This window comes from Suricata suricatta, chromosome 8 (genome assembly GCF_006229205.1).
Source record: "Suricata suricatta isolate VVHF042 chromosome 8, meerkat_22Aug2017_6uvM2_HiC, whole genome shotgun sequence".
Classification (NCBI taxonomy): Eukaryota; Metazoa; Chordata; class Mammalia; order Carnivora; family Herpestidae; genus Suricata; species Suricata suricatta.
Genome location: NC_043707.1, coordinates 124,165,607 through 124,181,010, shown reverse-complemented (window position 1 = coordinate 124,181,010; position 15,404 = coordinate 124,165,607). Strand labels below are relative to the sequence as shown.

The 15,404-nt window shown below is 45.2% G+C and overlaps 2 protein-coding genes across 5 annotated transcripts in view; one reads left to right on the top strand and one right to left on the bottom strand.

The window, feature by feature from the left end:
* The window catches only part of STPG1 (sperm tail PG-rich repeat containing 1), a 51,050-nt gene extending 38,592 nt beyond the window's left edge, over positions 1–12,458 (bottom strand). For 2 of the 4 annotated variants that reach the window (XM_029948773.1, XM_029948776.1), the window contains exons 1-2: positions 11,166–11,219; positions 5,743–5,883 (exon numbers count right to left, since the gene is read on the bottom strand). In XM_029948773.1, the coding sequence (XP_029804633.1) occupies positions 5,743–5,815 (73 nt within the window). In that variant the 5' untranslated portion in view covers positions 5,816–5,883; positions 11,166–11,219. Of the gene's footprint in view, positions 1–5,742; positions 5,884–10,951; positions 11,007–11,165; positions 11,220–12,439 lie in introns of those variants that run through there. The other 2 variants (XM_029948775.1, XM_029948774.1) reach the window with 2 other exon arrangements.
* Positions 12,459–12,688: 230 nt separating this feature from the next.
* NIPAL3 (NIPA like domain containing 3) overlaps positions 12,689–15,404 on the top strand; it is a 45,475-nt gene continuing 42,759 nt past the window's right edge. The window contains exon 1 of the mRNA XM_029948771.1: positions 12,689–12,805. The gene's annotated coding sequence lies outside the window, so the exon portion shown is untranslated. The remainder of the gene's footprint in view (positions 12,806–15,404) is intronic.

Here is a 15,404-nt window from a genome sequence, read left to right as displayed (position 1 = left end):
TCAAGAGAACACTACCAGGCTAAATACCGATATACCCAATAACAAGAAACTCAAAATACATGAAATAAAAGCTGATTGTACTGTAAAAAGAAAGAGAATATTCCAGTTATTGTTAGATTTAAAAGTTCCTTCCTCAGTAATTTAAACAAGTAGATAGAAGATCAGTAAAGATAAAGACTTCGGGATGCCTGGCGGCTCAGTCGGCAGAGCATGGGGCTCTTGGGAGTCTTGGGGTTGTGAGTTCAAGCCGCATGTTGGATATAGATAGTATTTACCAATAAAATCTTAAAAATATATATATATATGACTTGAAGAATACTATTACCTAACTTGACCTAACTGACATTTATAGAACATTCCACCTATCGATTCTATATAATCCATCCCAAAAAATTGAAGAGGAAAAGACATTTCTCAATCCATTCTAGGAGGTCCGCATCACCCTAATACCAAAATGACACAGAGTCATGGTAGTGCTGGACGGGAAGCACTACAGATCAATAACCCTCATAAACATACACGCAGACATTCTTAGGAAATTTGGGGGCACCTGTCGATGGGCGGCTCAGTCAATTAAGTGTCCAACCTCAGCTTAGGTCATGATCTCACAGCTAGTGAGGTCGAGCCCCGCGTCGGGCTCTGTGCTGACAGCTCGGAGCCTGGAGCCTGCTTCAGATTCTGTGTCTCCCTCTCTCTGCCCCTCCCCTGCTTGTGCTCTGTCTCTCTTTCTCTCTCTCAAAAATAAGTAAACACTAAAAAAAATTTTTTTAAGAAAATTTTTAGTAAACCAAATCCGACAATATATAAAAAAGACACCATGTCATGACCAAGTGGAGTTTATCTCAGAAATGCCAAGATAAGTTAACCTTTGAAAGTCAATGTCATTCACCATATTGACCAACTAAAACAGAAAAATCCCATGATCATCTCAGTAGATGCGAATGGAATCACATAGTAGGTGTCCTTTTTTGTCTGGCTTCTTTCATTAGCATCATCATTTTGAGATTCCCCCATGTTGTTGAAGTATCAATCATTGATTTTATTGCTGAGTAGCATTTCATTATGTAGAAATGTGACAATTATGAAGACATCGTTGATGGGAATTTGAGTTGCTGACGGTCTGAGAGCGCTACACATAAATATCCCCATCCACCACCAGTCCCCCTACAAATGAATAAGTGGACATACATTTTCATTTCTCTTGGGTAAATACTCAGGAGTGGAATAGCTCGATTAGATGTGTAGCTTTTAAAGAAACTGCCAAGGGCACTTGCCTGGGGGGCCCAGTTGGTTGAGCATCTGACTTCGGCTCAGGTTATGATCTCACAGTTTGTGAGTTCAAGCCCCGTATCCAGCTCACTGGTATCAGCACAGAGCCCGCTTCACATCCTCTGTCCTCCTCTCTCTCTGCCCCTCCCCTGCTCATGCTCTCCCTCTCAAAAATAAACATTAACAAAAATAATAAAAATAAAGAAAATGCCAAACTCTTCCCCATAGTTGTGCCTTTGTACGTCTCTACTATTGGTGAATGAGAGGGACTGTCCCTTGCCGTCCTCACCAACAATGGGCAACCTTGTTAATTTCTGCCATCCCGTGGGGGGTGTAGTATCTCATTGTGGTCTTCATTTGCATATTCGCAATGACTAATGATGCTGAGCACCTCTTCCTATGCTATTTGCCATCTGGTATCTTTTTTTGGTGATGTTATCTGTTGAGTACATAGAGAAAGCATTTCATAAAACCTAACATCCTTTTAGGATTAAAAATAAAAAGACCTAGCCCACTAGACATAAAAGCAAATTTCCTTAATCTGATAAAAGCTCTCTATCACAAAAGCCTATAGTAAACGTGATACTGAATAATGAAATATTAACAGCTTTCTCCTGAGATAGACATTGAAACCAGGCATCTGCTGTCCTAATGTCTCTTTAACATTGTCCTGAAGGACTCTCCTCAGTGCAAGAACTAAGAAAAATAAACATGGATCAGAAAGGAAGAAATAAACATATCATGATATACACATGACAAGAGTATATGGGGAAAATTTTGAGAAGAATCTATAGATAACGTGTAAGGGGTCATCACTGAATTTAGAAAGGTCACTAGAATCAAGGTCAATACACAAAAGTCTGTTTTATTTCTATACCAGGATACAATTAAAAAATAAAATCAAAATATTACCATTATAACAGTATAAACATCAAATGCCTAGAAGGCATAAAGGAGATACGCATGACCTCTACACGGAGAGCTGTGAAATGGTTTTTTTTTTTTTTGAAGATTTTATTTTTACGTAATCTCCACACCCAGTGTGGGGCTCAAACTCACAACCCCAAGTTTAAGAGTCTCAGGCTATACCAGCTGAGCCAGCCAGGCGTCCCGCTATAAAACATTTTTGAAAAAATTTAAGAAGACTTAAAAGAAATACACATAGATGGGAGAAATCAACATTACAGAGATGTAAGTTATCCCCAAATCGATCGCTAGAATCAATGCAACCCAAACCAAAATGTCAGTAAGGATTTTTATTTTTAGGACATTAATGAGTTGATTCTAAAATTTATATGGAAAGGCAACGGGGCGAAGAGCCACCGAGATAAAGTATAAGGTTGAAAGATTTATACTACTACATTAAAGACTTAGTATAGGAGCACCTGGGTGGCTCAGTCGGTTAAGCGTCTGACTTGATTTTGGCTCAGGTCATGATCTCCTGGTTTGTGGGATGGAGTCCCACGTGAGGCTCTGTGCACAGAGTCTGCTTGAGATCCTGCCTCTCTCCCTCTCTCTGCCCCTCCCCTGCTCGTGCTCCTTCTCTCTCTCACTCTCTCTCTCTCTCTTACTCACTCACTCTCTCTCAAAATAAATAAGCAAAATTTTTTAAAAAGACTTGTGTGGGGTGCCTGGGTGGCTCGGTTAGTAAAGCTCAGGTCATAATCTTGCAGTTCATGAGTTTGAGCCCCGCATCGAGCTCTGTGCTGAAAGCTCAGAGCCTGGAGCCTGCTTTGCCTCCCGCTCTGCCCTCGTGCTCTGTCTCTCGAAAAACGAATAAGTGTTAAAAAAAACTTTAAAGAATATATTAAAAAATACTTGTTATAAAGTTATAATAATTAAGACTATATTGAGTAATTGACCAGAATAAAGAATCTAGAAATAGACCTACATATACATGGACACCTGCTTTATAGCAAAGACAGAGCTGCAGAGTAGTAAAAAAAGACTGGCCTTTTTTTTAAGTGTATTTATTCATTTTTGAGAGACAGAGAGAGAGCGTGCGCCTGTTCTTGAGCAGGGAAAGAGCAGAGAAAAGAGGGAGAGACTCCCAAGCAGGCTCCATAATGCCAGCACGGAGCCAGAGGCGGGACTCACAGCCTGAGCCGAAATCAAGAGTCAGAGGCTCCACGGACTGAGCCACCCAGGAGCCCCGAGAATGGCCTTTCAGGAAACGGTGCTGGTCACTTGGATATGGATATTGAAAACACCAAACCTGCACATCCACCTCAAGCCATACACAAAAACACTTCCAACCGAATTGTAGGTCTAGACATGAAAGGTAAAATCATACAGTTTCTAGACGAAATTATTGGGAGCTAGGCAAAGATTTCTCAAGTAGGACAGACATACACAGTAACTAAAAAGGAAAGGACTGATCATTGGGCTATATTAAAATTAAGGGCTGGAAAGGAAAATCACAGACTGAAAGAGATTTACCCTACCTGCAGGTGACAAATTAACTCCTTTCTAGAACAGGTTAAAGAACTTTTTTTTTTCTAACATTTTTTTATTAATTTTTGAGAGACAGAGAGAGACAGTGTGATCAGGAGAGGGACAGAGAGAGAGGGAGAGGGAGACACAGAATCTGAAACAGGCTCCAGGCTCTAAGCTGTCAGCCCAGAGCCCAATGCGGGGCTCAAACCCACAAACTGTGAGATCATGACCTGAGCCAAAGTCATATGCCCAACCAACTGAGCCACCCGGGTGCCCCAAAGAATTCGAAAAAATAAGAAAAATCCAGGGGCTCCTGGGAGGCTCAGTCGGTTGAACGTCTGGTTTGTGGGTTCAAGCTGTGTTGACAGCTTGGAGCCTGTGTCTCCCTCGCTCTCTGCCCCTCCCCCACTCCTGCTCTGTCTGTCTCTCTCTCAAAAATAAACATTCAAAGAAGTTTTTAAATAAGAAAAATCCAAGAGGAAAAAAATGGTCAAAACACTTGAACAATCACACTTCCAAAGAGAATATTCTAAAGGTCAACCAACATATGAAAAATTGCTCAATCCCATTGATCACAGAGCAATGCAAATGAAAACCACAATGTGTGAGAGATGTCGGTGATGATGTAGAGCAATTGGCATTCTCATATGTTGCTTGTCAAGAAGTGAAATTGGCAAAACCATTTTGGAAAAATGGTGATATTGACTAAGCTGGTCATCAACACATCTTAGGACCCTAGCAATTCTACTCCAAGGTATGGACAACATCCATACATATATGTCCCAAAACACGTACAAGCATAGTTTAAAAATATTACGTTCATAGTAGCCCCCAACTGGAAACAATCCAAATGCCCTTCAATGGTAGAATGGACAAATAAATTGTGATGTGTTTGAACAAAGAAAAACTTGATAGCAACGAAAATGAACTCATCACTGATACAGGAAACATGAAGTTAAATCCTTCAAACATGAGTGAGAAAAGCCTGAGAGAAAAAAGTTCATATTGGAGGATTCCAATTTATATAAAGTTCCAAAACAGGCTAAAGTAGTTAATGACTTTAGAAGTCAGGAAGGGCGTAGTGTTTACTTTTGCAGAGAAGGGGGAAGGGACGAGCCGGGACTGTTGGGGTTACTGTTGAGAATTTATGTCTTGGTCTGAGACAGTGATTCCGTAGGTGCTGTTTTCATCGTGAAAATCCATTCAGCTGTACAACTATGATTGGTGTACTAATTCTGAATATGCATTATGCTTCAAATAAAAGAAGTATTAAAGAAAAAGCACAAAATCAAAGGATGGGAGGAAAAAAGAGAGGTCTGGCTGGGGTTGGAGAGCATCTGAGATTCTAGAAGCTTCACTGGGGAGATGGGAATACCCCAAAAGGAAGTAAAGCCTGTAGAACAAAGATCCTGGAATCGTGGAATGAGGTTTCCAGCCCCGACAATGATTCCTAAACCCCAGGTGTGGTCCAGAATCTGCACGTACAAACAAAACCAAAGGGAGCCCTGGTGTGGGGCTGCTGAGCTCTCCCCTACGTGGCAGGATGAGCGGTGACCTGAGTGCTCCTCCCCTCCCGCCGCCACCCATCCCATCACCTCTTTCTCGGGAGAAAGGTCCACGACTTGAAACAACGAGGACGTAGGATTTGTGCCCATAACGTGTGGAGTTAAACTTCCCGACAACCCAGCAGAATGGGGGCTTTCATTAACTTTAGGAGTACAGAAAGTGAGATCTCTTTACACATCTAAATGGGAGGACAGATTCTTACCAGATACATGGAAATAACAGTGTGTCGAATGGACTTCCTCCTCCTCCCCCCGCCCCCATCCTTTCTTTTCATAGTCTCTTCCCAGTCGGGACTTTAGAAAGCAGTGAGGAACCACCAAGTAATCTCTCTGATGTGCTGTGAGGACAGCCTTGAGGCTATGACCGGGGATTTACTATATTCCTCTAAAACTCGCTCTGATGTGCCAAAAAGAACACATGTCCAGAGCTCTCTCCGCCCCTCAGAGACCTCTGTCATTGAGTTCACAAGACCTTTGTGCACTTTGTTGGCCCTGCTGGGATAGTTTTTGCCAGGGTGCTCGTCTTTGTCCGTCGAGTTGTCCATCTTAGCAAAGTTCTGTGATGTGTTTCATTTGTTGGATGAGAAACTCTACCACATGCTCTTCTAAGCACCTGAAAGAGCAAAATACAGCACGTGTAGGAGCATTTCACATTCCTGTTCACCGTGTTGACTGGGTTCGGGTCTGTCTGCAGAGTAGAGGACCCTAACTCCCAACCAGCTTGCACTGCCTGTAACAGGAACTCTGAATTTAATACATTTATCCATGCTGAGATAACTGACATCCGAGCTAATTCATCCGTTCTAAGTATCCAGTTCAAAGTTTTACAAGTGTGTCAAATACCATCACAACGAACACATGACTATACCTATCACCCCCAAAAGGTGCCCTGTTTCTTTGCCGTCAGTACCCTCCCAACCCTGGCATCTGGCAACCACTGTTTTGCTTTCTGTCACAATGGCTGCCTTTTCTAGAATGTCATATATATGTAATCATACAGCACACAGCATTTTGTGACTTTTTTCACACAGCACAAAGCTTTTAGGATTCTTCTATGCACCAGTAAGTTGTTCCAACTGCTACACATCCTGACCAACCCTTGTTTGATAAGTTTTATTCATTTTTAGGCCTTCTCGTGGTTGTATAGTAGTATCTCATTGTCACGGTCATCACCCATCAGTCAAATACTTGAGAAGAACCTCCTTCCTATTTCTTTTTTTATTATTATTATTTTAATGTTTATTTTGAGAGAGAGACAGAGAGAGACAGACAGATAGAGCACAAGCCGGGGAGGGACAGAGAGGGAGGGAGACACAGAATCCAAAGCAGACTCCAGGCTCTGAGCTGTCACCACAGAGCCTGACATGGGGCTTGAACTCACAAAAGGTGAGATCATGAGCTGAGCTGAAGTCAGACGCTTAACCGACTGAACCACCGAGGTCCTGAACTATTTCTGAACTTCATCTGTGCAGGTCCCACCTCTGTGGTATTCTACCCTATAAATTCCAACCTCTCTGGTCGTCCTAAACTCTGATTTCTATCTCCCCAACCCAGAAAACTGGGCTTTTTGGGGGGGTACCCCCCCAACAAATTGTGGCCTGGAAACTGCCCCCAGCACTAACCTGGGGCAATTGCAGGGCCCACCTTATTCCCTCCTCTCAGGAACTGCCACATTAAGTTACCTGTTGTCTTACATCTAAAGCCGGTGGCCTCATGTCTATATTTTAGTCGTTAGCAGCAGAAGTACGATTCAGTCTCCATACAGTTACTCTTTTGCGGACAGACTTGCGTTCTATTTTGCTCATCTTTTTTCCCCCAAAGAACTTAGGCCATTTCCGAACAAATGGAGGACTGAATGAGTGACGGCGGGCTCAACCAATCCTTTTCACCTTCAGGGTTTGTTCCCCACTTGATTCTCTCTCAGCAGTAATTCTCAATCTTTTTTGGTTGACAATCTACACTGAAATCTTAACCTTTAATAGAGTTATTGGTAACTCACTCCAAGAAAGTAAGAGATTCAGAGCAACAGAAATCAATAATGCTCACCGCAAAACCACCCGCTCCGGTATAAACATGTCTTCTAGGATCTATAAAAGCAGCCACCATTCACTCACCACCTCAGAGTGCTGTGTTGTTGTCTTAGTACTTCTACCAAGTACTTAGTACTTCTGCCATCTATTTCCCTACCTATAAGAAAACTCTTATTTGAAAAATGCTCTAATGTGGAGCACCTGGGTGGCTCAGTTGGTTAAGTGTCCGATTTCGGCTCAGGCCATGATCTCGCAGTTTGTGGGTTCAAGCCCCGCGTCAGGCTCTGTGCTGACAGCTCAGAGCCTGGAGCCTGCTTCAGATTCTGTGTCTCCCTTTCTCTCTCTGACCCTCCCCTGCTTGCACTGTCTCTCTCTGTCTCTCAAAAATAAATATAAAGCAAAAAATAATTTTTTTTAATGCGCTAATGGAAGGGGTGCCTGGGTGGCTCAGTTGCTTAAGCCTCCGACTTCGGCTCAGGTCATGATCTTGTAATTTGTGAGTTTGAGCCCTATATTGGGCTCTGTGCTGGCAGCTGGGAGCCTGGAGCCTGCTTCAGATTCTGCGTCTCCCTCTCTCTCTGCCCCTCCCCTGTTCATACTCTGTCTCTGTCTCCCAGAACTAAACAAACATTTAAAAAATTAAATTAAATTAAAATGCACTAATGCGGTGAACACAGCATGATGTTTAAACTTGTGTTGTACATCTGAAACTAATTTAACATCATGTGTCACTACACTTAAAAAAGTTAAGAAATAAATAAATGATCAAAAATAAAAATGCACTAATGTGTAGAATTACAGGTGTTTAGAAAAATAATTAAGCTTCCTGTTATAATGGTGATATGGGCACCTTATCAAATTTTTAGAAAATATAAGAAATTAAAAAGACCTTCTAAAATAATCCATAATCCTACCGCCCAAAGTCAACACTGTTAGCAACGTTTCGAGCCTTGCCGCTGCATACCCGTGAAGCCAGGACGAGAGCAGGTGCAGCCCAGGTCTGAAGGGAGCACTGCCTTCAGACTGGGGCCTTACTGGTGCACGTCCTGGTCTAACTGTACGTGACAGGATGTCAGAGGCCTCGAATCTCAAAATAGAGTCATGAAGATATACCGCCTTCCTAATCAATGGCCTGTGTTTAGCAAGTGCCAGGTGAGCACCAGGACAGTAATCAAGAGTATCCAGTCCTGGGTTCAAGGTTGTACTCTGCCACTTACTAGCCTTGATTCTAGATGAGCCACTTAATCTTTTGAGCCCATTGCCCCCTCCGTGAACTGACAATGAGAACGGGATGTTTCCTCTCAAGGTGCTTATGGATTAAATACAATGATCCCTGTGATGAAGTAGATGCTGCTGCCAGGCCTATGGTAGGCTTTTATTCATATTACATTTTGACATATGCACAGGGATAATATATTAACACCTTAAAATAAGAGCTATCATTTATTAGCCTTTATGGTCCTAAACAGCTTGAATGGAATACTTCATGCTGTCCTTACAATAATCCAGTGAGGTATTATCTTCATTTTGTAGATAAGAAAACAGACATTTAGGGGCGCCTGGGTGGCTCAGTCGGTTAAGCGTCTGACTTCAGCTCAGGTCACAATCTTGCGGTTCATGAGTTCAAGCCTCGCATCGGGCTCTGTGCTGACAGCTAGCTCAGAGCCTGGAGCCTGCTTCAGATTCTGTGTTCCCCCCCTCCCCCACTCTGTCCCTCCCCTACTCATGCTCTGTTTCTGTCTCAATAATAAGGTGACTTGCTCAAGGTCACACCAGAGTAAGAGGTGGAATCAGGCTTTGAACCTCAGAAGTCTGACTTCTGCTCACTCTCAATCACTATAATAACCTCTAATTTGCCTCTAAGCATGTTGACATGCTAAATTTTGACATTTAGCAGCCTTGAATGGGTATGGTTGGATTTTTTTAAAATTAGGATACTGCAGATAGTTTCGAAAGCAAGTATTTGAGGCTGTTGCATTTTCACAAAATGCTGGGCTTTCCCAGGACTCAGTTTGAAAATCTCTGAGGCACTTCACTGTTGGGTGGTTCTAATTACTAGAAAGTTCCTGCCTGTATGAAAGCTGATTCATATTTTTCCCCTTCACTCATCCTCATTCTGCCCCTTGGAATCAGCCTGGAATAAATCTCACTCGCTTTTCACATTGGTGATTTTCAAAACGCAGGTCACAGCCTGCAGTCTTGCATGAGCTTTGTGTTTGGATGTGCATGTGTGTGTGCTGGGTGGCAACATCAAGTGCATTTCTAGCATGGGTCACATTGCAAAAGTGTGAAGGCCACCGCTCTGTAGGACTATTCTCCAAGTATTTGCAGGCAGCTGTCATATCCCACTATCTGAAGACGTGGAGCCTTTGCAGCTTCCGCGATGCCTCTTGATAGTGTGGGGATTCCTCCCTTCCCTCTCTGAGTGTCCTCTTCTGGCCCCGTCAGCAGACTCATTCGGGTCTCTCCTCAAACCTTCTCAAGGCTGTCTTCCTTAACAACTTCCTCCTACAGAAATTCACTCCTCTGTCTCCAGCCTGACACTGCCTGGTGGTCCTCAATGCACTTTTCACTACCCAGCCTCATATTTTATATGTATTTCTTTGTTTATGGTCTTCCCCAATAGAACGTTCATCGCTGAATCCCCAATGTGCTTCCTAGCACACAGTAGTTGCTCAATAATATTTGTGGCGTGAATGGATACTAGGGGTAGACATATTCTAGCCATAGTGCATATAGATGCATTCATAATACAATTCTTGTTTTTCTGAAGCACAATTCTGAGGATTTTACTCCCCTGACTATAAATACAGGCATATCTTCACTCTACTACATGTTATGGGGGGTGGGGGAACCCTTTATCATTTATGTTACAGTATTATCACATATCTTACACATCTATAAATGCATATTAATGTGAAGCATATATTCATATACACTAAATCATATATACTGTTACTGTATGTGGAATTTTATGGTATTTGAGTACTTTTGACTATGAGAGATTTTTAACCGATTCAGTTGTATATAAAGTTATCTTGAGGGGGCGCCTGGGTGGCTCAGTCAGTTAAGCATCCGGCTTCAGCTCAGGTCATGATCTCACAGTTCGTGGGTTCGAGCCCTGCGTCAGGCTCTGTGCTGACAGCTAGCTCAGAGCCTGGAGACTGTCTTCAGATTCTGTGTCTCCCTCTCTCTCTCACCCTCCCCTGCTCACACTGTCTCTCTCTCTCTCTCTCTCTCTCAAAAATAAATAAAACATTTTTTAAAAAGCTATCTTGAAAGTGCATCTTCAAAGTATTTTATACTTTTCAAAGCCCTCCCGGGGAAATCATACAGTTAATATTTTTCATGAACTAAGAAAGCATGTGCGAGAGCTGGAAGGACCTTTAGCTGCCCGCTAGTGACCGCTAAATTCCAACCTACCCTTTCATTTTACAGACGGATAAACTGAGGCCCAGAGCAGGGAAGACTTTGCTGAGGGACACCCAAGGTGCTGGGGAGGACCTGGAGTTAGAATTCAGCTCTTTGTCGCCCACCCACTGCCCAGAGCAGAGTCCCCAACCATTTGTACACTCCCAGAGGCAGAAGCGGGGGGGCCAGACGCCCACGCCCTGCATAGGAGCTCCGTGGGGGAGGGCGCGCCGTGGTTACCATCACCACTTGAGCTGGGGGCTCCAAAAGCACACCATCCGGAAGGAGCACCTCCGACCTCGGCTTCTTCTCGCCCCGGGGCACCACCCAGCTCCGCAGAAGAATTCCGCACGCACTCAGAAGGCCGGGGATCTCAGTGGGTGTCCCATGGCATGCGCCAGGTCCTTCTCCCCACCACCCCGCGACCCGTTCCCGGACAAGAACTGCCTCCTACCTCGTCGGGTTTCCCTGGGCTGAGTCTGGCCTGCCCAGGCTCCCCATCGCTATGGCAACCAACTGCCTAACATTCTAGAGTCCTTCTTCTGCCCGCCTCCTGAGTAATTAGCCAATGGCTTCCTGGTTCTTTAGCTTGAAAAGTTGCTGGCCAATCGCCAGAGGCGTTTCAAAAAAAAAAAAAAACCGCAGGGAAGCTACCAGATTTTTAGGGTTCAGGTAAATTAAGTCAGGACCGGTTGGGAAATTTAATACGGGATTATCTAAGTGATCCCTCAAATGTCTTGTGATCGACCAAGAGCCTTAGAATTTTGCCTACCCAGAAATCTTAGTTAAAAGAATAAACTAAGCCAGCATTCCTCCAAGCCCTGTGTATAGAAGAAAAAGATTGATACGGGCGACCATCCAAGGGCAGACAGACGTAGTGTTCCTTGAGCCCCTTTTTACAAAAAGCTTCAGGGCAGTCCCTGTAATCTTGTCACTCCCCAGCTCAGAACCCTCAGTGCCCACCCCCCTTAAATTTAGGATGAAATCCAAAGGTCTTATTAAGTCGTGCCTGGCCAGGTCTTCTGATTGCGGTTCCTAGCACCCACACCCCTGAAAAATCTTGCTCGAGTCACGCTTTCCTACGGGCAGTTCCTGCGAAATGCCACCCTCGTTCTGCTCTCAGTTGTTCCCTCTGAGCTCTCTCTGCTTCCAGATCTGAACCGTAAACTGGCTACTTTCTCCTCCTTGGGGGTCTCTGCGCAAATGCCATTTCTTCATTTGTAAAATGGGCATGAGCTCCACGTCCCTCTCAGGGGGTTGTTGTGGGGATCTGAAATGAGATGCGTGTATGAAAAAGTGTAAGCTCCATGCACGTGTTGATTACACGTACTGCTTACTGTACATACAGTTGTACGGAAGCATTCATCAAGTGCCAGGCTCACTGAAGGACCTTAAGCATTGCGGAGCTGCGGACGCGCTGGGAGGGTTGGTATATAGCGCAGCTAACAGGTGTTGGAGCGTGGCGTGGGGGGGGGGGGGACGCAAGGGAAGATGCATATGGCTCGAGTGCCCCGGAAGGCTTTTGGGGGAGCCGGGTCTTGAGGGACGTGAAGGATTTGAATAGAAGGTGAGAGCATAAAGTGGAGGTACAGCAGAAGCAAAGCCCAGGAGGCAGCGCTAAGAATTGCAAGGCAGGACTCCTGGCAGGCTGAACATCTGTCGGGCCGGGGGAGGTGAGCAGTCACCAGGACTCTCCGGGACAGCGGAGAGGGACAGCGGGGTTTTTACCAACGACTTTGGTGCGGCCGCTAGAGGGGACCCCCTCCAGGTGAGCGCCAAGCTGGAGGAGAGCACCGCCTCCCCAACGCTCTCACCCCTACGCTTCAAGCAAGCTTTGCGGCACAGCCAATAGCCGGGGGCTGTCCCGCCCATTCCTTCCTCGCAGCCACTCGCCTGCACGAAGTCCCCGCCAGCTTATGACTGGCAGGCGTCCTGGCAAATCACATCGCGGCCTTTGAAAGCAAAACACTGCAGCACCCCGGCCGCTCTTGAGTTGGGGAAGGAATTAAGGAGGCTGTGCGTCCGGGTTGCACGAAGAGTCCAAGTCATTTCTCAGAAACCTGGGATAGGTGGGCCTTAGAGAAAACGCCACCGGTGAGTAGTGATTGATCCTGGGGGGAGGGCGGACTTGAAATCAGCCTTTGGCTTTAAGGAAAGGGAATACATTTGGAATCCTCTAACGCCCCCTCTTGCGAATACCCTTCCTTCTTGCTGTCACCAGCCTTGCAGGTCTGGGTCTCGCTGCCTCCGAACGCTTCGCCCCCCCCCCCCCCATTCTTGCAGGGGGCATGGGTTTGCCTTAATGTAGGAGATGGCAGGCTTTACCAAATCAGGAAGTGAAATGCAGTAACTTTGCCCAAATTATTCCTCTCCACCGGCTGGGGCTTCCCGACAATAGCAGATGGTGGAGTTAGCAGGTGGAATGAAGTGGGGGGCGGGAGTATTCTTGCTCTTCACTGGCTGCTGGAGGTTCTAGTTTCCAGCTCAATGGGAGGGCAATGAAGAGTGTAACCCTTTAGTGAGTCAAAGCCCAGGAAAGGGAAAGGGCTTGGCGTAACTGGCACTCACCAGCCAGTAGGTGAATCGTCAGGTGGTGGGAAAGAGCGTATTTTATTTAATTTTTTCAGATAGAGCCAAATTCTAATGCAAATCCTACTCTTAGCAGCCATGGGCTGTAGTCCTCCCATCTGTCTGACCTGCTCTGTGGGTTGGTGAAATAATTAGTTGAGATAAGGGGTGGCATTGGGGGTTGGGGGAGGAATGGAAGCAAGCACCTAGAATTATCCTTTCTTGACTCAGGGACCCTGTGCTCACGGCTGTCTCTGAGGGCCTCAAAATTAAGGGGTGGCTGGGAACACAGAGTTGGCCACTTGCCTCTTGGGCATATGTTAGTCCTGGAAAAGTGCTTTGAAGGCAGAAAAGGAGAATCGGGAGGCAAAGAATGTGCATCTTACAAGGGAGAGCAACTTTCAAAGAGCTCCTCCAAAGCTCTTATTTTCTTTTCTGATTGTTTATTTATTTATGAAAGCAAGAGCTCACACACGTGAGCAGGAGAGGAGCAGAGAGAGAGGGAAACAGAATCCCAAGCAGGCTCCACACTGTCAGTGCAGAGCCTGATTCAGGGCTCGAACCCTCAAACTGTGAGATCATGACCTGAGCTGAAATCAAGTTGGATGCTTAACCTACTGAGCTACTCAGGAAGCCCCCCTCCGAAGCCATTAGTCCAAACTCCTACTTAGTGGAGGGAGAGCTTCCTCTCTTTGCAGGTGATGGTTCAGAAGCCTGAGCTCCTGAGGCAGAGAGTGCAGCTGCTTTTTAAAAGTGAACTAAATGGGGGCGCCTGGGTGGCTCAGTCGGTTAAGCCTCCGACTTCAGATCTCACGTTCGTGGGTTCGAGCCCCGCGTCAGGCTCTGTGCTGACAGCTAGCTCAGAGCCTGGAGCCTGTTTCAGATTCTGTGTCTCCCTCTCTCTCTGACCCTCCCCCTCTCATGCTCTGTCTCTTCTGTATCCAAAAAAAAAAAAAAAAAAAAAAGTGAACTAAATGACAGCAACACCTCAAACAAACACAAACACAAAAACTTACCAAACAAAGTAGCTGGTCCAAAGAGGATTAGGAGGCCTAGGTTTCCATCACCCCATTGGCATGTCCCCAACGCCAGTTTGCTTTCTCTGACCTTCTGTGGGTGGGGCTGGGTATAGCTATTGTATCTCTGGAGTTGTGGTTGATTAGGCGGGAGTGAGCCATTCCATTCTTGACTGGGAGCTGCATCAGGTGCTCAACAGGCCCGCCTGTAGCCAGTCAGGAGGCATATATGGAGGTCACCATGCCAGGCCCTGGGCCAGATCTTGGCAAGGGTTGAACAGGGGATTCAGCAAATTCTAGAGTCTGCGCTCCCAGCTGGAAAGCCCCTAAGGGTCTCTCGGATGCCTGTCCCTGGGCTCCTCTTCCTCCTAAGGCTACTATATTCGAAACATTAAGATACATAAACTTAACCCAATAATGCTTTTCATCCACACATAAAAGTAGAATGATGAATAATTATGCTTTTCACAAGATGGCAAATACTCATAGGTCCTTACAGCCAGGGAGGTTTGATTATGGGATGTGAGTTATGAAATTGATGAATGTACTCTGTACATATTGTATATATATGGCGTGTATTATATGTACCATATATATGTATATCTATGTGATTCAGGCATTGACTATCTCTTGAATGTAGAACCTCATCTGGAGATAGTAACTATGGGTTAATTTTGAGGCCCTTCAACAACGTGAGACCTGGGCTAGATGGTCTTCGTGGCCACCCTGTGCTAAGCCTGCATGTAGTGTCTCCTGGATGCTGGACACAGTGTTAGACCTGTGATATATGACTGTGCAGCTCATACTGGGAGCCGGCATTCCTGGGGGTAGGGCTAGTTTCCAGAAGGAACTGGAAGTCACAGGACAAAGAACAACTTTCTGAAGGCTTGAGGCATAGCAGAGGCTGTGTCTATTTAGCACATAGTAAGACCTCAGTAAATACTTGTAGCATGAATGCACAAAAGAAAGGAGTATTTGAGGGTACATTAAATAACTAAACTGATAAGAATAAAATTAATAATAATAATAGCTGCCATTCATTGGCCATTTGCTGTGCATCGCATTTTATGGGCATTATCTCATCAAATTCTCATAATAGGCCTGTGGGG